Raw genomic sequence first — 25,786 nt, forward strand, 5'->3', positions numbered from 1 at the left:
TCTGGTTAAGCGTGGTGGGTTAAACACATGTGTTTATTTCTGTCCTTTCTCAAAATCCCACCAAAATTACAGTAAGGAAATTTAAGTTTAAACCCACAAAGACAAAAGGGACCTGGAATGGAATTAACAGAAGAGAGATACCAATAAAATTTTGGAAGATAAAAAAGCAGATGGTCAGTGGTAACTGGATTGGCAGAGAGAAGAGGGGAAAGTCAATGTATCTGCCAGAGGGGAGGGGCAGTACCCAAGAGAAGCAAGCTGATCTGTGCCCCACAATCCTTGCCAGGCTCAGGAATTGGAGGCCCCGCATTTCTTGGAAGGCCCCAGAGCAGGGGTGGTTGGAGTTATGTTTGAAAACCTTTTAAGAGCAATTAGCCTTCAAGGTTCCCTCCTTTGCTCCAAGCAGTAAGAGGGCAGTCTCCTTTCCCATCACAGCAGGGCTTGTTCTCTGAGAACCAGAGGCTCTCTGGACTTGTAACTAACTGCAAAGCCGGCAGATAGGGCCAGGCCGAGGTATGGCACTGAAAACAGGTTAATGAAATTATGTCTACACACTGAATGGTGAGGCCCTCCCAACCACCTTTCTCCCTGCTCCTCCCAAGAAAACAGCAGCAAGGTTTTAAACCTCAGGCAAGACATTGAAAGATTTTAGAGAAAACAAAGAGCCCTTCAGATAGGACCTCCAGATAATTTGGGAGACCCAGTGAAAAAGCCAGCCTGTCCCCAGTCACATTATGGGGACAAGCCCTGCCATAGAGCTTCCAGTCAGCCTCACTTCAGCTCTGAATATGAATAGATAGTCAGGGGTTGCTGGACCTTTGTGGAAAGCCTCTAACGTGAAAGGGTGGAGCCCCAAACACGAAAAACAAACATACAAACAAAAATAAGGAAACAGAGACAAAACACAGGGCAGAAGAAAATTTTAAAATATTATCCTTAGATCAGAAGAGGTATTGTGTGTGTAAAAATAAAGCAATGCCAAGAAAAAAAGAAAAAGAAAGAAAATAAGATAAAAACACAGTTGGAAAATAATAAGTGGAAATGGAAAACATTGATAAACTTGAAGAAGATACCTCAGAAAAGAGAACAAAAGGAGGGGAGATGAACTATTGGAGAGGAAAGATAAGAAAATTAGAGGATCTATTCAGGAAGCCCCATCTGACTAATGAGAGTTCTAGGGGAAAAGAATGGAGAATATGAAGGGGAGGGAATAAAGAGATACTACTCAGCACAGTGAATGGAAAAAGACAAACACCAAGGCACATTTTTGTTCAACTTAGATGAGAAAATCCTACAAGCTTCTAGAGGAGGGGAAAATCACATAGAAAGGGAAAAGAACAACATCAGCCTATTAGAAACTAGAAGGCAGTGGAATGATGTCCTAAAAATTCTGATGAAACGGGTGCCTGGGTAGGTTAGTCAGTTAAGCGTCTGACTCTTGGTTTCAGCTCAGGTCATAATCTCACAGTTCGTGGGTTTGAGCCCCACATCTGGCTCTGTGCTGATGGCATGGAACCTGCTTGAGATTCTGTCTCCCTCTCTCTCTGCCTCTCCCCTGCGCGCGCGCGCTCTCTCTCTCTCTCTCTCAAAAAAAAAAAAAAAACATTAAAACAATTTTTTTTTTTAATCTGATGAAACTTATTTTAAAGCTACAATTCCAAACCCTACCAAACTGGTGGATAGATGTAAGCACAGAATAAAGGTGTTTTTAGAAACGCAAGATCTTTAACTTTTTCTCAGTGTTGACCCTTTGTAAGAAAACTATAAGAGGATGAGCTCCAACAAAATGAAGGAATAAAGCAACCAAGAAAAAAGATTTAGCAGCCCTGTGGGGATTTCCTGAGTTGGAGGAAGCCAAGTCCTGGCCTCCTAGCTGTGCGACAGGCCTTGTGAGAAGCCAGTGAAGACTGGACAGAGAGAGGGCAGGAGGGTGGAGGGCTCTAGGATGGATGTTTCCAGGAAGAAAATGGAAGTGACAAGATACCAGTGCCTGGCCATTGTCAAGAGGGGTTTTAGAGAGAGCTAGAGAGAAAACTAAGGAAATTCAAAGAACAAAGCAACTATTAGCCTTAGGAAAAACAAAGAATTGTACAATTAGTCCAGTAGTGAATAATTTTATGTAGTCATAGTAATGGAAATCCTGACTTGATTTAATCAGATTTTGATGGGCGCATCAGGGCAATAATAGGCAGCAAAGACATAAAGTTTAAAAAGGGTGGGGCGCCTGGGTGGCGCAGTTGGTTAAGCGTCCGACTTCAGCCAGGTCACGATCTCGCGGTCCGGGAGTTCGAGCCCCGCGTCGGGCTCTGGGCTGATGGCTCAGAGCCTGGAGCCTGTTTCCGATTCTGTGTCTCCCTCTCTCTCTGCCCCTCCCCCGTTCATGCTCTGTCTCTCTCTGTCCCAAAAATAAATAAACGTTGAAAAAAAAAATTAAAAAAAAAAAAAAGTTTAAAAAGGGTAAATCAAGAAATAGCAGCACAAGCTTTTATTAAGCAAGGAGATAGATGCCGAACAAAACAGTTGAGTTAAATTGGTTGCCTCTGAGGAGTGGGAATCAGGGATGGGCGAGCACTCATTTTTTTTTAGAATCTTATAGTGCTATTTTAGATTATAAACTATAGACATGATTTTTTTTTTATTATAAGAATTGGGTTTAAAAACAATTTTAGGGGGCGCCTGGGTGGCGCAGTCGGTTAAGCGTCCGACTTGAGCCAGGTCACGATCTCGCAGTCCGTGAGTTCGAGCCCCGCGTCGGGCTCTGGGCTGATGGCTCAGAGCCTGGAGCCTGTTTCCGATTCTGTGTCTCCCTCTCTCTCTGCCCCTCCCCCGTTCATGCTCTGTCTCTCTCTGTCCCAAAAATAAATAAACGTTGAAAAAAAAATTAAAAAAACAAACAAACAAAAAAACAATTTTAGTTCTCTCTTGTAGCAGCCTAATGCTACTATGTAAACTCTGTTTCTTGCTCATTCAGGACAACCCTGGCTGCTCACATTTGCATCTATTCTGTTTTAAATGTGTTTATTACCTTACTATGATTCTTCTCATCCCAGAAGGGAAGGGCTTTCTGTTTCATTCCTAGTAAAATAGTTTAATTTTGTGTTCCTGATCCATTACAGATTTCTCAGAAACAAATGACAGATTATAAAAGTATTTTCCTAAAAATATCATTTTAGAGGTTTCCTTTGGGCATTGCATAGAAATCAGTTCCAGCCTATAAAAGCTTTCCAAAAAAGTCATAGTCGTGTCATTAGGAAGAAAACAAGGGTGCTGTATGACAAAAAGGCCCCTAGCTAACAGAGGTACCCCCTGGCTTTTATGTCTGTTATCCTTAAGCCAGTGTGTCCCAGGGGCTTAGGGAAGGGCTGCTTTTTCTTCAAGATTCTCCACCAATCATGTGTATTTTCTTCTGGGTCAACTCATGTTGACAACTCCTAGAAAACTGAAAGAATATCCTAACATGACTCCAGTCCTTTGTTTCATTTTTTGAAAGTGTGAAGAAATTGGCAAGATTTAATTTCTGTGACTTATCTGCAATGTTCTGTCACAAAACACACTAAGAAAAAAAAGGAATAGATATCCTTACTTATAAAAAATTATAGGGGGCCTGGGTGGCTCAGTTGGTTAAGCGTTTGACTTTGGCTCAGGTCATGATCTCGTGGTTAAGGAGCTCGAGCCCCTCATAAGGGCTCTATGCTGACAACTTAGATCGGCTTCAGAACCTCTGTCTCCCTCTCTCTGCCCCTTCTCTGTGCATGTGCTCTCTCTCTCTTTCTCAAAATTAAAACATTTAAAAAATGAATTAAATAATATAAAAGATTATAATCCTGTATACACTAACTGGGAGATTATAACAAAGCAGACCACTTGGGATGGGCGTTTTTACAAACTTTTGGTGCCGTGTCTCACGTGTCTTAGTGGAGCCCCAGCTTGCCCCAGACAGGCACTCACTGCCAGGTTTTAGGTCACATGGACTTTTGGAGTTTATGTTTTATCCTAGCTGGATATACGTTGCTGTGCCAGCATCTGATATTTAATGACTATTTGATGATTTGCAGAAGAAATGATCAAATGACATAGGAAATCTCCAAACTAATCACAGATCTAACATATGTGAAATGAAGGTAGAAGACTTTTTTCCCCCATCTCCATCCTTACTTTCTTTGCACTTTTTTGATGCCTGGCCCAGGAATGCATGTAGGTTCAGTTAGTCAGACACGTAAATCAGAGTGGAACAATTCTACCCTGCGAAAGCTTCACGTTCACTGCAAGACAGGGAAGACGCCACAGACCCTGGGAGACCCTCTGGGCCCTGTATATGCTAAAGGGGCCACCAAAAGCAAGGAGAGAACAGTAGAATAGTGGGTTCTGAGAGATGAAAGAGGAAAGATAACGCCCCTGCCCCACCGAGTCTGGACACTGGTTGAGGGAGGGAGGTGGGATCCTAGAGAAGGTAGTATGGCCAAGACTTTGAAATTGGGGCGGTGGTTGATAGTCTGAGATGGGGAGAAAGGATTCCAGGTGGGAATATACACGTGATCTCATAGAAGTGGGAAAGGAAAAGGACTGGGTGTGTTTGAGGATGGGGGGATTCTCACCCAAGATACGAAGAGCTGGGGGGAAGAGGAGACCAGCATGTCCGACTCAGGTGGGCGTTGCACACCATTATTTTCAGGACTTTGGACTTTATTCCATCCTTTTATTCATTCAGCAGCTACTCATTTAGTTAATCTACAGTTTTGGGGATGTAGTGGGGCAGCTACAAACTTCAGTGGAGAGGCCTACATGCCCTAAGGCCAGGGTGGCCTTATGTCCTCATTTGTCCTGGGCAGTTCCAATATATACCTGTCATTTAGGACATCTCACACGATTTACCATTTGCCCTGGATTTTTCATTGTTTTAAAAGAAATATTACTACTAATAGTTGTTTTAAAATCATCCAGGATGGGTGTGGTAGAGCTCTTTGAATTTGCATCTTCTGCTGTGGTCTTGTCTAAAAGTGTGTCATGCACATGGGGCGCCTGGGTGGCTCAGTCAGTTAAGCATCCGACTCTTGGTTGGTGCAGATCACGAGCTCACAGTTCATGGGATCGAGCCCTGCATGGGGCTCTGTGCTGACAGCGCGGAGCTTGCCTGGGATTCTCTCTCTCCCTCTCTCTCTGTCCGTCTGTGCTGACGGCACAGAGCTTGCTTGGGATTCTCTCTCCCTCTCTCTCTGTCCCTCCCCCACTTGTGCTTGCTCTCTCTCTGTCTCTGTCTCTCTCAAAATAAATAATCATTAAAAAAAAAATGTGTCATGCACATAGTGCCCAGTGTTCTGTCGTCAACACCTGGTTAAACGTGAAAGACAACTGTGTCTTTGCCCAACACAACTAACACCTTCCAAGGACAGCATTTAAGATGCACACTAATCACATGAGGTAGCTCTGGCATTAGCCACGAGGTTCAGCTACTCCTTCCTGTCTTTGTGGGAGAGGGGACAAGTATTTGATGCTGCTGTTCCCGTCAGCCATGTGATACCAGGGCTGTGGTTTGTGCCCTGGCCAGGGAGACACCGGAAGTTACCAGGCTACCAGTTGGCTGATTTAGTAGACAACAAGGGAAGTATAGGCTTGTTGTACAAGAAATACATGCTGGGAAATGGAAGCTGAGCTGTCTTGCTGTGGAGTAGTCTGACTGCTCTTGCTACAGTGGTTTTGTTACTTACTGCTTGGTGTAAATTTATAGCTCTTTGTTTTATAAATATTCATTGTATGGTAGTGCTTTTTAAAATTTTATTGTTTGGTGATGCTTTTTTATTTTGTAGTAAACCCTTTCAGGAACGAACAGCTCGAGAGCACATGTTTAATGAAAATGAAATAGTGAATTTCTAGTTTTCAAGAAAGTTGACGATGAATGCATAACTTGCTCAAAAGATTTGTCATCACTTACATCCATGGTAGGGTCCCTGTGACATCAGCCACAGGAAAACTAGAAGATGTACATCTGTGCAAGGGAACACAGTATTGCCCCCTTATCTGCAGTTTTGCTTTCCACGGCTTCAGCTACCCACAGTCAGTGGCCCAGAAACAGTTGGTAGCACCCTAACGCTGTGTCATAGTGCTCGCATCACTCACTGCATTTCATCTCTCATGTAGGCTTTTTATCATTGCATATCATCATAGGAAGAAAATGGGTGAATGCAATACAATAAGATATTTTGAGAGAGAAAGACCACATTCACATAACTCGTATTGCAGTATGTTGTTATAATGGTTCTATTTTCTTATTAGTGTTTGTTGTTAATCTCTTAGTGTGCCTAATTTGTACATTAAACTTTATCGTAGGGTTTTATGTAGAAGAAAAAACATCATATATATAAGCTTCTGTACTATCTGAGGTTTCAGGCATCCACTGGGGGTCTTGGAACATATTCCCCATGGACAAGGGGGGTTACTGTACTCTACGTTTAAACTTTATCTCCTCCCCCAACCAAAACCTAAACCACAACTCTTTGCTTAATTGCTTGTCTCCCCATCCTGGCTGTAACTACCTCAGGGTTCCCATTGCTCTGGATTCTGCTTTGTTGTTCCTTCAAGTGTTTCCCATCTGTGTTCTCGTGGCAGGCTTGAGTTCAGTAACCTTCACAGTGCTAAATGGGCCCACCGCAGCCCTGATCTCCCCGCTGACATTTTCTTCCTCACCCTTGGGCAGCATTTGCAAAAGAGGCATAATCTGAAGCCCAGCCTCTTGTTCATTTCAGAGCCGTGTCCTCAGCTAAAAGATCCTATTTCTTTTCTCAGCTCAAGAAGTACTCATGGCTGCTGATCACCTTCTTACCCCAACTGACCAGCTGCAGATAAAGGAGTCAAAGGATCATGGTAGTGGTGGTGGAGGTACTGGTTACACTTTTAAAGGGGCCATTGAAATTGCAGATGTACCTCAGTGATGCTGTATTTACCACTTGTGCTATTACTCCACATTGCCTATTGCCACCCTGCTATTCACACAGCCTGAGACCGTCCACTCCTTTGGTGGCTGTATTACAGTGTTAATTCATATAGAGCTTATATGCAGCAAAAACAACAAGGATGTCTCCATAGTCACCTGTCACAGCACTGCTGGGTAAGGACAACAGGTGACTGTCACTATCCATTCATTAATCAGGGTTATTAACACAAAGTGCAAAGCTATAACAACAACCCCCCAAATCTCAGTGGCCTAAGCCAACAAATGTTTAATTTCTTACTCACTTCACAGTCCAGTGCAGCTGGATGGCCGTCCTGGGCAGTTCTCCTTTGAGCATTAACTCCTCTGTGGCTCTGCTGTCTCTTAGAACCTTCCTGTTTCCTCTGTTGAATTCCCTCCTTAGAGCAAAAAGAGAACTCTAGAAGGATTGCACCAGACATTCAATGGCTGGGCCTAGCCTAGAGGTGGGGACATCACTTCTACCTACATGCCATTGACCAAGACCCAGTCAGCGGCTCCAACCTAACTGCAGTAGAGGCTGGGAAATGCTGACTTCCTCTGTGCCCACATGGAGGAAACAAGATTGGTGAGCATCTCTTCAGTCTCTTCCACAGGCCATGGAAAACACAGTTGGGTAGAAGTCAGATCCGGGCTTTGCCACTGATTCGCTGGGTGGTTTTTAAGTAAGTCACCATAACCACTCTGAGCTGTTTGTAACCTCTCACGGGGGCCCTAGTGCTGCCTACCTTGTACCTGAGAGTTTGCATTATTATGTACATGTATGTGCTAGTAATAGGGGTTGTGACTTGCACAGTTTTTTTTTTTAATTAAGATTATAAGGATCCCAGTTATTTATTCAATAACTACTTTTTGAACGCCTCTGATAGCCAGGCATTGGACTAGCCACCAACAAGCTCTGGTCCCTGGATCTTACATTCTGATGGAGAAACATACGATAAATAATCTATAAAGAAATAACATGGCTATGTGAGCTACATGATCTAAAGCAACTGAAGGGCTCAGTGTAGACCTCTCTGGAAAGGTAACACTTGAGCTGAGACCTAAAGGATGATGCAGATAATGAATATCAGGGAGGAGAGTGCCAAGCAGAGAGACCAACCTGTGCAAAGACTCTGAGGTGGAAAACTAGTTTGGAGGGTTCCTTGAACTGCCAAACTGTTGTATGAGACGGAAAGATTAGGTCAGAGAGAGATAGTTAGGGGCAACCTCTCTGTGTCTCTGTTTCCTCACCTGTAACCTCCAAAATGGGTTAGTAATGTTAACTTCATAGGGTTGCTGTAAAAGATTAAATGAAATAATGTGTCAAGTGCTTAGGAAAGTATCTGGCATGTGATATACGCTAAGTGTGTGGCCATAGATGGTGAGTGAGGATTTTATTCCAAGCACAGTGGGAAAGTTTTAGTTTACAGCAGAGGAGTATATAACCTAATGTTCACTAGTGCTGGTAGTCTGGGCTTGAGTTGGGGGTTTCTTTCCTTCTTCCAGACATGAGAGTATAAAGGGTTTTTGTGTGTGTGTGTGAAATTACTAATCCTCCCCCACCAAATGTTCAAAACATCACCTTATTTCCATTAATCCCTCTTCAAATATTTAAATATATACAGGGTATTTAAATATACACAGAATATACATGAATATGAAAAATCTTAAAAAAATTTTTTTTAATGTTTATTTACTTTTGAGAGAGAGAGAGAGTGAGCTGGTGAGGGGTAGAGAGAGGGAGACACAGAATCTGAAGCAGGCACCAGGCTCTGAGCTGTCAGCACAGAGCCCAATGTGGGGCTCGAACTCACGAACCGCAAGATCATGATTTGAGCTGAAGTTGGATACCTAACTGACTGAGCCACCCAGGCACCCCCGTGAATAAGATTTTTTTTTTTTAAATTTTTTTTTCAACGTTTTATTTTTATTTTTGGGACAGAGAGAGACAGAGCATGAACGGGGGAGGGGCAGAGAGAGAGGGAGACACAGAATCGGAAACAGGCTCCAGGCTCCGAGCCATCAGCCCAGAGCCTGACACGGGGCTCGAACTCACGGACCACGAGATCGTGACCTGGCCGAAGTCGGACGCTCAACCGACTGCGCCACCTAGGCGCCCCAACCCCCTCTTGAATATAGCCAAATATTTGTGCATAGTTTGCACATAAGTTTCTTTGAATTACATTTAGGGGTGTATGTGAGATGACACTGAGCTGCTGTGCCTCTTGAACTTTGTGTAAATAAAAATGTGGCCTTGTATTTTAGAGCATGCTTCCCAAAGGTCTGTTTTTGGAAGAGGAAAATCTCAGAAGATTAAAACGATGGCTTTAAAAAAAAAATCAGACATGCTTCAGAAACAGATTTTTGCTCACATTAGTAAATAAAGTGTTAGAAGAAAAGCTACAGATACAAAAGAGTTACCATTTCTACAGAAATCTACTTCTTACAAAAGAAGCTGCCCTCATATTTGCGTTTTGCTCATAGTATCCTGAAAATGCAGACCATCAGCTTAAAATATAGTTCCTCTGTTCATTCTCTGGAAGCAGCTCTGGCATGAGCATCAGGAGACTTGGCACATTTGCCTGTGACAGTAAGGACATCCCAGGGGCTGCAGGGTGAGCTGAGGTCATTGTCGCAGCACAAGGCTGTGGCCCACACAGGACTCAGCTGTTGACAGGGAAAAACATGAATATACAATTGTTTTTATACAGGCAGATAATGAATCCCCTGGTCAATATAATCTCACAAAACAGCAGCTTTGTCTCCATCACCACCAAAAAAGCATCTTAATGGAGTTTCTGCATTAAGTGTTAGCATTACAGGAGATTTGAAATATAAGGTTTCCCAAAAGATATGCATCTTCTTTTTTTTTGTAAAGAATGACCTAGAAAGGAAAGCAGCCTTCTGGAACTCTGCTGCTGCTGGTGGGGGTAGGAGATGTTAGGACATAAGAGGCGGAGCCGCCAAGCAGGTGCCTTGTACAGGGTTTGTGCAAAGAAGCTGGTGTTCCATTTAGCACCTGATGGATTTATTCATTTAGCAAATCTTCATGATGCCCCTCTGCTCAGGCCACGCGCTGCGCTGTCTAGAGGCTGGGATGCAGCAGTGACCAAGGCAGGAGGGAGTCTTGCCTCCTTGAGCTCCATCTTCCAGGGAAAACAGACAGTGAAGGAGTAGGTGGGTTGAGCCACCCCATGCTCAGGCACCTGAAGGGCAGGCTGCTAACTGGGCAGAGCCCATCTTGGGAGGCAGAGCTGGGAGTCTGGGAGTGCGTACCTCCAAGAAGAGGAGACCTCGAAATGAGACCCTCAGCATGAGCGAGAGAAGGGCAGATGTGGGAAAGTATTCTAGGCCGAAGGAATAGTTTGTGAAGGGTGTCTGTGTTTTTGTTTTTGTTTTTATTTCCCCTTTGTCTTCTTCCTCACCCAGAAAACTCAAGGATGCCCAGGCTGGAGAATGATATGTACAGCATTATCCCATTTTCATTAATTTTTAAAACAGACACAAAACAACTGTGTATTTTGCATGGATACATATACATTTAAATAAAAGTATTTTGGTTTATTTTTTAAAGTTTATTGATTTATTTTGAGAGTGAGCAAAAGTGGGGGAGGGGCAGAGAGAGAGGGAGAGAGAGAGAATCCCAAGCAGGTTCCCTGCTGTTAGCACAGAGCCCAACATAGGCTCTGTCTCTTGAACCATGAGATCATGACCTGAATGAACCAAAATCAAGAGTCAGGCACTTAACCAATTGAACCACCCAGGTGCCCCTACATAAAAGTACTTTGAGGTATGTTTTAAAAATACTTATTTTTTGAGAGAGAGAGAGAGCGTGCAAACATGAACAGGGGAAGGGAAAAGAGACAGGAGGACGCAGGATCTGAAGCAGGCTCTTCACTGATGAACCCGTGAGATCATGACCTGAGCCGAAGTCAGCCGCTCAACTGACTGAGCCACCCAGGCACCCCTGATAGTAATTTGAATGGCACAGAAAGAAACCCACTAAATTTGTGACAGTGGTTGCTTCTGAGAAAGGAGGGGGAGATAAGGCCTGGGATGGGGATGACAAACCTCATTTTATCTGAAAACAAATTAAAAAAAAAAATTTTTAGTGTTTTATTCATTTTCTGAGGGAGAGAGTGAGGGAGACATGGGATCCGAAGCAGGCTCCATGGCCCGGAGCCTGATATGGGGCTCAAACTCATGAACCATGAGATCATGACTTGAGCTGTAGTCAGACATTTAACTGAGCCACCCAGGTGCCCCATTTATCTCAAAATTTTTAAGGAGACTTTAAAAATGTGTTGACAGGGGGTGCCTGGGTGGCTCAATTGGTTAAGCGTCCAATTCTAAATTTCTGCTCAGGTCATGATCTCGGGGTCATGAGATTGAGCCCCACATCGGGCTCTGCACTGGGTGTGGAGCCTGCTTAAGATTCTCTTCCTCTCCTTCCTCTGCCCCTCACCCATTTGCACATGTGCGCTCTCTCTCTCTCTCTCTCTCTCTCTCAAAAAAGCTGACAAAATGTTAATAATTAATTCTGGATGGCTGGTACCCAGGTGTTTGTTGTATTACTCTATGTATGTATCTCTCTCTATATATATTCTTAACAAAAATCAGGAGTACAGACTATAGTGGTGGGGTCATCTTTGGAGAATATGCTTTACAAAGTCCTTTGGAATGACCATCTAGGAACTCTTAGCAAAGTTCACATCACAGGGCATCAGATAATCTTGGATTACTCTCATAAAAATGAAGACCAGCTGTTGTGGTGAGAGAGTTTGAGGCAGTATGTGTCTCCCTCACAATAGATTGCTCTTTGGCCTTCAATGCAAGATGGCATTTGTTTCTGGTTATGGTAGACCTCAACTGATACAGCTCTCTGTTTCCTTCCTTTAAAAGAGTTTTTGCCAGGGTTTGTTATTGGGATCAAGATGTGTTCAAAATTTCAGTGATGTAACCTTGTTTCTACTGCTGACCATATGCTGACTTATCCCACTGGAAATGAGTATCCAGCTTGACCACAGAAAGGAATCATCAGAACTTTCTCAGTGTCAAAGAACTGAGAACTTACCAGTAAAACAAGACTCTGCCCTCTTTTGCCCCCTGTTTGCTCATCTTGTTGCAGAAAGACCCTGGGACAATCTTCCTCATTTCTTATAAATTTTAGCCCCTGGCTCACTGTCCCTGTCTTCAACACTTTTCCTGGTTGTAATTTATAGTAATTTCAGTATCTACATGGAGGATCCTGTTGGGTCTTACAGCTTTGTCCTCCAGTGCACTTACCCTCCATTGTTCCTCTGGCACCCACTTCCATTATCCTCGTCTCCACCACAATCTATGTTGTAACTGTCCTCACCTCATTGATTTATGATTTCTGTCCTTACCCAGCTTAGATTCCATGGGCCATCATTATGGTCACTCCTCCGCCTACGTTCTCAACTCTATGGACCCTCTCTTCCTCCACAGTCCTTGCTTGGCACACCGCACCCCACTCTTCCAGCCTCCCAACCCTGCTGCTTAAATCCAACTCTCCACCTGCCCTGCACCTCTACCCAGGGGGCTGTGTTTAGCTGGGGAAAAACACAACAATGAAGAGAGGACTCACTTTTTTTTTTTAGGTTTTTGTTTATTTAAAAAATTTTTTTAATTGTTTATTTAAAAAAATTTTTTTAATGTTTATTTCTGAGACAGAGAGAGACAGAGCAAGAGTGGGGGAGGGGCAGAGAGAGAGGGAGACACAGAATCTGAAGCAGGCTCCCAGCTCTGAGCTGTCAGCACAGAGCCTGACGTGGGGCCCGAACTCACAAACCGTGAGATCACGACCTGAACTGACGTCAGTTGCTCAACCGACTGAGCCACCCAGGCTCCCCAATGTTTGTTTATTTTTGAGAGAGAGAGAGTGTGAGCAGGGGCAGCGAGAGAGACACACACAGAATCCGAAGCACAGGCCTCACTTCTAGTTTATTTACCTCAAATGGGCCCTTAGCACTCCTGACACTCCTGCTGCCCTTCCTTGATCCACTTAAACACCTTCTCCCCTGTTCTCAGACTCCCAGTAGCTCCTCTCACAGCCACGTTTGCTGCTGATGACCTTGTTTTCTATTTCACGGAAGAAAAATTTCATCTGCTCCCACAGCCTCACCTATAACCCCACCTGCACCTGCCTCCCTTCTTCTTACTAGGCAGAAAGGTGCATCTAGGGCCACCGCCCCAATCTGTGCCTTAGAGCAAATCCTCCCTTGCCTACCCAAGGACAATTCCCCAGCAACTGTCCCTTTCTCCTACTCTGCTCAGTTTTGCCCTCTCTGTGGAGTTATTCCCATTGGCATGCAGATGAGACTTAACATAGCCCATTGTAACTCTCCTGCCTTGACCCCACACCCCCTTCCAGGTACCCACATATTACTCTAATCATCTTTCCAGCAAAGTTCCTTGAAAGGCTTGTCCCTATTTATTTTCACCAATTCTTCTCACCCATTTTCTCTTGATCTTCTCTTATCAGGCTTTATCCCTGGTGCTCCACCAAAATAGCTTTGTCAGAGTTACAGTGACCTCTAGTTGCTAAACCCAGTGACCATTTCTCAGTCCTCATCCTCTTTGACTCAGCAGCCTCACCTGACTCGGCTGGCTAGTTCTTTCTCCTTGAACACACTCTTTTCCCTTGGCTTCTGGGTACCACACCCTTCTGACTGGTTCCTAACTCAGTCTGTATGTCGGTTTGACCTTATCTGGAAGTCCTGATGACATCAGAGTGCTCCAAGGGTCAATCCTTCCACCTCTTCCCTTCCTTTATATCTATACTCTGTGGGTGGAAGAGACTCATAGCTTTGAATTACCATCCACACAGTTTATCTACACATTTACACATACAGTCACTCTTCATTCAAGGACAATCCACATTCAATTAATTTACTTCAGAAATGGTTTTCTTGACCAAAAAATTTTCAGTGATTGATAGATTGCTTATATTTAAGGTTACAGATGTGCCATCATATTTTTCTAATTTTCTGATGATAGGCTAGAGATTGTCTGCAAAAAAAGATCAATACAACAATAACATCAACAAAAGCCCAGAGAAATACTACAAGAGATATCTCAGAATGTGTCAAAATTAAATTGCATTTTCTGTTATCAGCTTCATAGCCTGTGGCTTTGGAGCTTCTAATACTCACCCTTTTAAGATAAGCTCCTAGCAATTAGAATACAGCCATGACAAAGCCAAAATATTCTCTTGAGACGACTGCACTCCAGTTTTTAACCATGGGGTGTGTATGTGTTTGATACAAAAGGCAAATAGCACTGAAACACTTCATCTTATGACAGAAAAATGAATTTATGACATTGAACTCACCAACATGGAAAGCCGTATTTATCTTAAAGCATCTATTGACCCTTGAGTATGAGATAATTAGTTAAGATGAATAGAAACCAACCGCTGTTGGTGGTTGTGGGTTTGTTTTGTCTCTTAAATCACTGACTTTTGTCATCTGTAAGACTTTACAGAATGAAATTCTTAGGCCATTCAGTGGGGGATCTCATCTAGTTGAAAAGGTAAAACAAATCTGATTGAGACTTTATGATCAAATACTTGAATGAATAAGTTAAAAGATGGTGTGAACTAGAAAAGAAACGGGGATTTTGTTAGGATCCTGCCAAATGTAGGGTGTCTGGATGGCTCAGTTAAGCATTTGACTCTTGATTTCAGCTCAGATCATGATCTGACAGTTTGTGAGATCGTGCCCCGTGTTGACCTCTGCACTGACAGTGCGGAGCCTGCTTTGGATTCTCTCTCTCTCCTTCCCTCTCTGTCCCTCCTCTGATCGTTTGTGCACAAGTGCCTGCTCTCTCTCACTCAAAATAAATAAACTTTTTAAAAAAATTTTTTTTAACGTTTATTTATTTTTGAGACAGAGAGAGACAGAGCATGAATGGGGGAGGGTCAGAGAGAGGGAGACACAGAATCCGAAACAGGCTCCAGGCTCTGAGCCGTCAGCACAGAGCCTGACGCGGGGCTCGAACTCACGGACCGTGAGATCATGACCTGAGCCGAAGTCGGCCGCCTAACTGACTGAGCCACCCAGGCGCCCCAAATAAGTAAACTTTTTAAAAAAATCCTGCCAAATGCTTTTGTAGCCATTTTTTTCTGTCTGTTCAGGAAACAAGAAGGGAAGCATCATAAAAATTATATGGAAGAAATTATGGTGAAGAAAGTCTTATAAGAAAGTGAAAACTCATATTTTTTATTAGTACATTGTGTTTCAAGGTTGCCTAGTGTATAAAGTTTTCATGTGGAAAACAAAAACTCAGTGACTTGAGAAGAGATGATTCGTTAATTACTCAGTGTAATCAGTGTAAATAGTTGATCTAGATTTTTCAGGACCCAAACTGAATTATGTATAAGTTAAATATATGATTGCCAAATAATCCCTTCAGTTGGGTCTTCATAGAGAGATTCTACATATAGAGATTATCCTGTTGTATTTGTGAAAAATGATATTTTGTAAGTTTCTTTGCCAAGCAATACCTCTGGGTGCCATGGTGTTTTACAGTATGCAAATGTGTGCCAAGGTCCAATCAGGACTGATATTCTTTGTAAGCAATGACTTACCAGTTAATAAGACTGGCCCAATATTTTGCAACTTTGTTGAGATAAACTCCCTAGGCATAAGATTGTGTACCCTAATGAATTGTGGGATTTTCCAAAAGAGAGTAAATACTTATATTTTATTAGGAATTTGTTATGGTAGAAAACCTTTGCTAAGTTCACATTTGAGGGAAGAAAAGCATCATCTTGAGTATTATACTTTCATCTGCTCACTTTAGTAATTGGCTAGACGTGAAGGCCTCAGGTATTGTTTTCATGACATGGTTTTCCAATTGGTCTTTTTCTTTACAGGTTCCCGAGGGAAAAGTAGTAGTTCTTAATTTCCGATTCATAGATCTTGAGAGTGATAACCTGTGCCGCTATGACTTTGTGGATGTGTACAACGGTCACGCCAATGGCCAGCGTATTGGGCGCTTCTGTGGCACATTCCGGCCTGGAGCCCTTGTGTCCAGTGGTAACAAGATGATGGTACAGATGATTTCTGACGCCAACACAGCTGGGAATGGCTTCATGGCCATGTTTTCTGCTGCCGAACCAAATGAAAGAGGTATCGTTTCCACATAATGCTAATGACAGCAATAATGATGGCTCACAGTTACTGGATGCTTACTGTGTGTTAGGCTGTGTTCTGGGCACCTTAAATGTGTTCACTCCTTTAATCTAAAATTTAAGACCAGTTCTCAAAAATAGCTGGTAAATGCCACTAAACCACTAGGAAACCATTCAAAAAAGTCTCTTTTTCTTAAAGCCCATGTGATTCTTATTAAAATTCAAATACAGAAACTTATGGAGTAAAAATGGGAAGCTTACATACGTATATACACATACAGATACAGATACGTACCCCTTCACTCCTCTATAGTCCCCTCTTAGAGCCATGGTGGTGGTCCCATACCTTTGTATATGCACTTATACATATGTACTTCTGCAATAGCTTCTTAAAAATGTAAGTGGGGTCATACATTCATAGTGTTTCACAGCTTTTTTTTTCTTTCACTGAGAACTATGTGTGGGGGAATTTTCATGTCAGTACATATGAGCACCCAAGGGTAGAAACCTCTACCCTTAAAAGATCATTGTAGTGGGCCGCCTGAGTGGCTCAGTCAGTTAAGGGTCTGACATTGGCTCAGGTCATAAATTCATGGTTCATGAGTTTAAGCCCACATCAGGCCCTCTGCTGTTGGCACAGAGCCCACTTCAGATCCTCTGTCCCCCTCTCTCTCTGCCCCTCCCCTGCTCACGCTCGCTCTCTCTCAAAAATAAGTAAATATTTGTATATGTATAAAAAAAAGGTAACTGCAGTGGGCAAGATTTGTTAAATTTGGAGCCTTTAGCTTGAAGTCATTCCCTAATCTGTTCTTGCTTTGAGCTATCGTGCAACATTACTGGTCTGAGAGGTCAGAGGACAGAATCTGGGGCTGACAGAGCAGCCAGAATGTTTGGAAGGAAACCATGGCTGGAAGCTACAGAGGAATTGAGGCACAAAGTACACATATAAAATCTACCTAAATCTTTGGCTTGCAGCCAAACTCTACATGTGCAGAGGAGAATCCAGTTGGCCTGGCACAAAAGCATCAGCTGAAACATGAAAGTGAACAGAGATTACAGCTGTTGCCTGCTGCCAGGGAGACCGACTTTGAGCTTGAGTCTAGGCAAGTGAAATTCCTGCTAGAACAAAAGTCATTTTTCATAGAAACACAACAGAATCTAGAATCTCTAATATCTAATATCTCATAATATCCAGTATCTAGTCATCTGATAAAACCAGAAAAGTGTGTCTAGAGTCCAGTAAAAAGCAGTCAGTAAAAACCAATCCTAAGATAACTCAGATGTTACAGTTGGCAGACAAGCACTTTAAAGTAGCTATTATAAATATGTCTAAGGACATAAAATCTAAGGACTTAAAGGGAAATACATGTGTAATAAGTAAACAGACTGAAAATTTCAGAAGAGAAGCTAAACTATAAAAAAGAATAAAAGTAATTCTAGAACTGCAAGATAGAGTCTGAAATTTAAAAATTTACCTGGTGGGCTCATGAGCAGATTGGGGATGGTACAAGAGTCAGTGGATTTGAATAGAAATGACCTAGTCTGAGAAAAAAAGATTAAAGGTAAAAAGCCTCAGAGACCATTGAGGCAATATCAAGTGGTCTAATGTGTAATTTGTGTCCCAGAAGACAGTGATAATAGTGCAGGAAAAATGTCTGAAGAAATAAGGGTTTGAAGCTAGCCAGATTTAGTGAAGAACATTAATTTATAGGGCCAAGAAGATCAACAAACCCCAAACAGGACAAAAAGAAAAAAAAAAAGCCATACTGAGGAACATTAAAATTATAGAAATCTAAGTAAAAAGAGAAATTTTCATGGCACCTGGGTGGCTTAGTCAGTTAAGCATCCGACTTGATCTTACATTTGAGCCCCACGATAGGCTCTGTGCTGACAGCTCATAGCCTGGAGCCTACCTCGGATTCTGTGTCTCCCTCTCTCTCTGCCTCTCCCTCTATCACACTCCGTCTGTCTCAGGGAAAAATAAAAAATAAAAAAAATAAAAGATTTAAATGCTGCAACCTCTAGGGGAAAATTTTTAGTAGTTTCTTCTGAAGTTAAACATCTACATCGACATCTACTCTTGGACTAGGAATTGCTCTCCTGGGTATTTGTGCGAGCAAAATGAAAACGCATGTCCACAAAGAGATTTCTACAAAAATGTTCACAGAAGGTCCATTTACAATAGCCCAAACTGGAAACACCCAAATGAGTATCAGCGGAGAAGAGGTAAACAAACTGAGGTATTTCCATATGCTGGAATATTACTCAGCGGAGTGAAGAAACAAACTGCCAACTCACACAGCAACATGAATGCCTCTCCCTATAAGCAGGGGAAGCCAGACACAGAAGAATACACAATACACTATTCCTTTTATGTGAAGGTCCAGAGTAAAACTACGGTGGAATTTTTCAGATAAGTGGTGTGGAGAGGCAGCAGACTGACTGGGGAGGGATACAGAAGTTTGGTAGGAAATAAATTCTGTATCATCCTAGTAGTTTGGCTTTCAGGGGCAGATCAATTTTTCAAATTAGTACAGCTAAGATTTTGCATTTCATTGTACATGAATTTATCTCCCTGAAATCTGTCAGTCATCATCATCATCAGGTGGTGGGGATTGCACATTAGTATTAATAAAAAGAATAGTAGAATGATAATAATTGTTGAAATTGGGTGATGGATACATAGAAGCTCATTATATTATTCTGTTTACTTTGTTTATGCTTGAAATTTTCCATGAGTAAAAGTTTTATAAATTATCCAACCTCAATTTTTATAACACATTTTCTTAGAGATGCCTTTTAAGAATTATTATCTTCTGTGTCAAAGAAATATTTAAAGTATATTAGTTCCCTTAGTTTGAATTCAGTTTTTCTCTGTTAGTTAAATTCAAGTAAAATTAAATTTAGAACTTGGTGTTAAAATACCTTTCTAAAATTATTTCTCTTATCAGTCCATGTGCATAAAGATGTCTGAAATGATGTTTCTCAAATATTGTGGTTAGTTTTAGGTGGTTGGATTTGGGGTAATTTTTTACTTTTTGGTGCTTTTCTGTATTGCTGAAAATTTACAAACCCGTATTGTTTTTACAAACAAAAATTATTCTTAAAAATATTAAAGATGTATAGCATATAAAGTTTTCTGGTAGTGGGAGTTTTATATGCCAACTAATTCAAATTTTGTCCATGCACCTGGGTTTTAATCCTATTAATAAATACCTCTGCCTTCAGGGTTCTTAAAATCTGTGTAATTTGTTAAGCCTGCGTGATTTCTGAATGAGTTCTTGGCCAAAGATTTTGTCTTTACTTGCCCAAAAAAATGAAAGAAAGAAAAGAAGCGATAGCTCTCACTCTACTCCTATGTTCTCTTGTGCTGATGTGATATGTCAAGTAACAGAGACCATTCAGCATGTGTGTGGAGGGCAGGGAGATGTATGTGGAGACCATTTCTTAAGAAAAAATTTAAGAGCTTCTGTCATTGCCTTTATTTATTGTACTATCACCAATTTTCCAAATTCCCAATCTCCTTATAGTTGCATTGCCATGACCTATATCGGGATATAAACTTGGATTTTTTTTTCATACTTAATAACTATAGGGGATCAGTATTGTGGAGGACGCCTTGAAAGACCTTCTGGCTCTTTTAAAACCCCCAACTGGCCTGACCGTGATTACCCTGCAGGAGTCACTTGTGTGTGGCATATTGTAGCCCCAAAGAATCAGGTAAGCTTCCCTGAAAATCTGAAGAAAGCATGCACATGTGAATTGCCTAGATGGTATGAGGGGCCCATCTCTCAAGAGCTTAGCATACAGGGTGAGGAAGGCCCTGCTGGGCATAGGTATCTCTTCATAAAAGACCCAGATTAAAATTGCTTTTGCAAAGTCATGTATTTAATTATATAAATTATAGAAATACAATTTTTAAATTTCAATGTAAATAGTAAGCAAATCCCTGTGAGATTGTTTAACCCTGTGGAAAATGTTATAAGCAGCAGTGACTAAATACGGGAGGGTTAGAATCCCCAAGTACATGTACATGTTTCAGGTTGCCATTTGTTCACATAGCTAAATGCACCTGACAGCTTCACCAGGACAAAGCCAATGCAAGCACACCACATCTTCCCCTCAGAGAACAAGTATGAAAGCTAATCTGCTCTGTGGATTTTTTTTGGTTGTTGTTTAACATAAAATTTGTTCAGGTTCCCCACAAATAACTTTATGCAATCCTCTAAAACAATCAAGAGAGAAGTTCTTAGTTTTCCAGTGCTTATTAGTTTGTGGTTATATGAAATTTTATCTTTTCTGGGAACCACTTTTAGATATTAATTACAGGAGAAAACTTAGCATGGGAATAGACCAAGTCTACTTTGTGGATGTTGGAAAACAAAGAATTATTATTGTTACAAACACTACAGACTTTAATCACACACTAGATGGTGATCATTATGATACTGTTAAAAAAAACTTTTCTAAACTGATCTTTTGAAGGGCGCCTGGGTGGCTCAGTCGGTTAAGGGTCCTACTTTGGCTCAGGTCACGATCTCATGGTTTGTGGGTTTGAGCCCCATGTTGGGCTCTGTGCTGACAGCTCAGAGCCCGGAGCCTGTTTTGGATCCTGTGTCTCCCTCTCTCTCTGCTCCTCCGCCCCCCTTTCTCTCTCTCCCTCTCTCTCTTTCAAAAATAAATAATAAAACATTAAAAAAATAAAAAATAAACTGATCTTTTGTATCACTTACACAGATACTATTTGCCATATATTCATTTTTTAATGTTAAATTATTCAGGCAAATGTACCATCCAGATTGGTGATTTGAACTCACACACACACTTTGATCGTAATCCCCAAACCCAGTTTTATTTTTAAGAATAAAAATCTGGTCATTTACTTATTGATGAAAGATTTATAAACTTATTTAACTTTTTATAGCTTAAAGTAATTTTTAAAAATCACATTTCTCAACATTTAAGCAGTATGTAATTCTTGAGATGGTTTTGGTCACTTTTCTTTCTGTGACATTTGTAAATATATTGGTTTAAATAATTTCAACTTAATTATACTTGCAGATTACAATTCAGCATATCTTTTCTATTATTCATCTCTATTTAAATTTAAGCTTGGGTTTCATTTTATTAACGTGATTTTTTACTTTAGCCAATTGAGTTTTTAATCATTGTTGTAATGTCTGAAATCACTGGAAGCGCTGTCAGAGAAGAATAAACTGGGAAAATTAAATCCTGAGTAATTTCTGTGCCAATCTCTGGGCATTTTCTTCCAATAAAGACTTAACCTTCATTTTTTATCATAGTTTTCCCCTCTATTCTCCTACTTATTTACTTATTTTTTAATCTTCTCTCTAAAAGCTGTTATATGACTAAGTAGAGAAAGGTCAGCCAATTTTTTAATAATCTGGAAAACATTTTATTACCAACTGGTGAGAAGTTATTGGACCCAGAGAGGAAGTATTTTAATACGATTTAAAGCACTGCTAAATATGAATAAGCTATTATTCACCCTTAACTGGTGCTGACTTTTTAAAGGTGGGTAAATATGTAGATATGTGACAATTATCTTCAAAGCCAAAATTTACCTTTGATCCCTCCGTGATGCTGTTGCTATTATCATATTCATGTAGGTTACTGTGTGTGAGTCTTCTTTAGCTAATATCTAGGGCCTGTCCTAACAGGAATTAATGCCCATTATCTTCCCGAAGCAGCAGGGAGGGTTACCTGCCCACCTGCTGCCCAGCAAAAGTGGAGATCAGCTGTCTGGGTGCCGTGGGTATTTATGAACCCAGTGAGATTTCCTTTGATTCACATGTTGGAGGTGCTCTGGAAAAATCTGCTTGTGAGGGGAATGATTGCCTGTTAAATCAAAACTTCCTATTGACTTGAATAACTTGGACACTATTATTGGTACTTATGCAAAAAAAGTTAAGAAATACTTAAGAAGTCTAACACTGACTGGGTATATGAGTGCTTTTATGCAACCTCTTCAAAAATCAACCACATCACCAAGTAGGCTGTGCTCAACTCAGTAGGCACACTTTTCAGACATACTTCAAGAAGACATCACAGTCAGTCCCCACTTCCTGAATCTCTGGTCCTAAAGAATTTGACTCCTTTGCATGTGATAGGAATGTTGTTCTCTTTCCCTTGAAAGGGGAACAACTCCATCCACCACCCAAATGCATACACTTAACACCACACCCCAGCATTCACTAACATAGGGGAACATCTCTGAGAAGAATGAAGTTTTCATAGGTTCTGCTTCCCACTCTAACACATATCCAGTTATGGTCTTAATGTAGGTTGCTAGGGTTGTGTGGTGTTCCCATACTTTTGTAGCTGTAGGTGAACAGGTCTCCTAAATTTAAGATCTTAACTAGGGTTGAGATGACCTTTTGGAATGATTAAAAATTAAAGGAAAGTAATACCACAGTTTTGTGAACTACAGAAGAAATATGAAAACCATAAGAAATGAATAATTCAAACAGAAGGAATATTTTCTTGACAAAGGAAAATCATGATATCCTACAGATCTGGGGAGAGGAAGATTTCTGAGTGAGATTATTCCTCAAAGCTATCTTGACATTTCTAATGTGCTTTCTCTAAAGCTTATAGAATTAAAATTTGAGAAGTTTGATGTCGAGCGTGATAACTACTGCCGATACGATTTTGTGGCTGTGTTTAATGGTGGGGAAGTCAACGACGCTAAGAGAATTGGAAAGTATTGTGGTGATAGTCCACCTGCGTAAGTCCACCTGTTTTATTTCATTAATACTTTAGTAGCTCTAAACTTCTTTCTTATTAAACTGCCCAATTATATTTTATTTTCTGGAAGATTCTATGCTGTTGTTGTTTTGTTCACAAATTCTTGGGTTTGTTCCATGGCAGTAGAGTCCCATACAGCCCCAGCACAAAAAATAGCCAACCCAGGGAGTAAGGAGGTATTAATGAGTGTAGCGAGGCCTTGGCGGCCAAACAGATAACAGATGCAGAGTTGGTGATGCCCCAGAGTCAGATACTAGCCAGATACCTGGATACATCACTGCCCTGCAAAGGTGAGCTCAAACATCAGAGTGGAAGGAGGAAATTCTGAGAAAAAAGCAGGGGGCTGAAATTTGGGGATCCAGATATGGAAACCTGGATGCTCATGATGACCCAGGTGGTTTTACCTGATCAGAGACTTGTCCTGGACCTCTTGTGGCTTTGTACCTCTTCCTCACCGTGTCGCTCAAATGTTTGCTGGGTAAGCCTGAAAGGCACTGTGTATTTATCAGCAAACATTTATGGAGCTTAGAGCTCTGCTACTTACTAGCTGTGTGACATTGAGCCAGTTGCTTAATTCCTCTTAGTTCCCTATTCTGTATTGGTGCAACACATGTATTTTGGTGCAAGATATTTCCCTTTCACATACAATACTGGAGAAAGCCTCAGTTGAAATTATTATAGCTTAGGGCCTCTGGCTGGCTCAGTCAGTAGAGCTTCCAACTCTTGATCTTGGGATGTAAGTTTGAGCCTCATGTTGGGTGTTGAGATTACTTTTAAAAAAATAAAATCTTAAGGGAAAAAAAGACATTACTACAGTTTGCTGTCAAAGTCACCATTATGTCAATTTTTAAATACCCTTTTCTACTCTGTTGCTTAAACATAATTCGATTATACGCATCACCTGATTTTACATGCATGTCTATGATTCCCCCAGACACATTTAAGTTAAAACAAGGTATTTTTCATTTTAAATTCATTTTTTCAATTTAATTCAATTTCAATTTCAATTCAATTTAAATTCATTTTTTCATTTATATTGTTTGATAATAGTAAGAATTTTTAATACATACAAATTGGCTAAAATTTGAACATTACTATACCCAAACTTGACTCTGCAGCCAAATGTGTTAGACAAAGGCCCATTTCTAAGCTCTTAGCAAAGGTGTTCCTTCTGTATTTTTTTCCTGTTGCTGCTGTAACAAATTACCACCAACTGAGTGGCTTAAAACAATACATGTATTCTCTTACAGTTCTGGAGGTCAGAAGTCTGAAATCCCTTGCACTGAGCTAAAGTTAAGCTGTCAGCAGGGCTGTTTCCTTCTGGAAGCTCTGAGGGGAGAATCAGTTTCTATGCCTGTTTCAGCTTCAAGAAGCTGCTGCATTTCTTGGCTGTGGTTCCTCCTCCATCTTCAAAGCACATCACTCCTGTCTCTCCTTCTATCATCGTATTGCCTTCTCTCCTGGAGTCAAACCTCTCTCTTCTAAGGATACCTGTGGTTACATTTAGGGCCCAAATAGACAATCCAGGATACTCTTTCCTTCTCAAGATCCTTAACTGGATCACACCTGCAATGTCCCTTCGCACATAAAGTAACATATTCACACGTTCAAGGGATTAGGATGCAGACATCTTGGGGTGCCATTATCAGCCTACTCCTTTATTCCAAGCCAGTCTTTTCATCTGTATCCTCCATCTGACCTCCTCCTTTTCTCCCTTGAAATTTCCTCTACCTAGTAGCCCTGTTTTTTTCTCCATCATCTCCATCTTTAGCCTCTGCCTTTATTATTTGTTTCCCATAGCCAAAAATTTAAGTTCTCCTGAATTAAGGGGAAGAAAAGTAACCCTTTCTTGACCCCCTATCCTGCTGTAGCTTTTTCTACCATGTCTCTCCTTGTCTTTATATCCAAGTATTTAAAAAAAAAATTTCAAATTTCATTTCCTAGCGATATGAAAAATAAGATAGCCTTTAAAATCCTACCACAACAAATACCAAACAGTGTTCCTAAGTTAAAAAAAAATTTTTTAAGCATTGCTCAGTTGGTAAAAAAAAAAAAAAAAGAGAAATCATCAGAGGGCAAAAATGTTGAAAAGCCCAACAGTGCTTGGGTGGCTCAGTCGGTTAAGTGTCCCAACTCTTGATTTCAGCTCAGGTCATGATGTCACAGTTTGTGGGATCAAGCCCCTTGTCAGGCTCTGTGCTGACAGTGTAGAACCTGCTTGGGATTCTCTCTCCTTCTCTGCCCCTCCCCACATGTGCACATACTTGCTCTCTCTCTCTCTCTCAAAATAAATAAACATGCAAAAACTATTAGCAAGTCATATCTAACAATGTATAGAAAATGCTGTTTGACCAGGAATTCAAGATTGGTTTGAACTTAGAAAAGCTATTAATATAATTTAATTACCAGATTAAAGTATGATTTTTAGATTTATATTTTTATTTGTTGGAAACAATTTATTCAAGAATATATTTTCTTAAATAACTTGAATAAAAGTTTATTAATATTATTTTAATAGCAACAGAAATACAAAATACTCAAGAATAAATCTAATAATTGTGTGAAAGCCCTGAAAAGAGAAAATTATAAAACCTTACTAAAAGGTATTTTAAAAAACCTCAGTAAATAGAGCTGTATACCGTTCTCGTGAATAGGAAAAATCAATGTCATTTAAAAATACCAAAATTGGTTTTTCATTAAACCTGATAGCCTGATTCTGAAATGTTCATGGAATTGCAAGGGAGTTGGGGATGGGGGCAAAACTAAGACAGTTCTGAAGGAGAACTTGGCAGGGGGATTTGCCTTACGTGATGGAGCCATATCAGAAAGCTGTTGTATTTAAGACAATATGGTTTTAACAGAGATTGACAAATGGACTTACGAAAACGCCAAAGAGAGGCCAGACACATCCACAC

At 40.9% G+C, this 25,786-nt stretch overlaps 1 protein-coding gene across 1 annotated transcript in view; it reads left to right on the plus strand.

Moving 5' to 3' along the window:
- The window catches only part of PCOLCE2 (procollagen C-endopeptidase enhancer 2), a 62,629-nt gene that overhangs the window by 23,462 nt on the left and 13,381 nt on the right, over nt 1-25,786 (plus strand). Inside the window, exons 3-5 of the mRNA XM_043595217.1 lie at nt 15,846-16,101; nt 19,699-19,823; nt 22,715-22,851. Of these exons, the coding sequence (XP_043451152.1) occupies nt 15,846-16,101; nt 19,699-19,823; nt 22,715-22,851 (518 nt within the window). The remainder of the gene's footprint in view (nt 1-15,845; nt 16,102-19,698; nt 19,824-22,714; nt 22,852-25,786) is intronic.

This window comes from Prionailurus bengalensis, chromosome C2 (assembly GCF_016509475.1).
Source record: "Prionailurus bengalensis isolate Pbe53 chromosome C2, Fcat_Pben_1.1_paternal_pri, whole genome shotgun sequence".
Taxonomy (NCBI): Eukaryota; Metazoa; Chordata; class Mammalia; order Carnivora; family Felidae; genus Prionailurus; species Prionailurus bengalensis.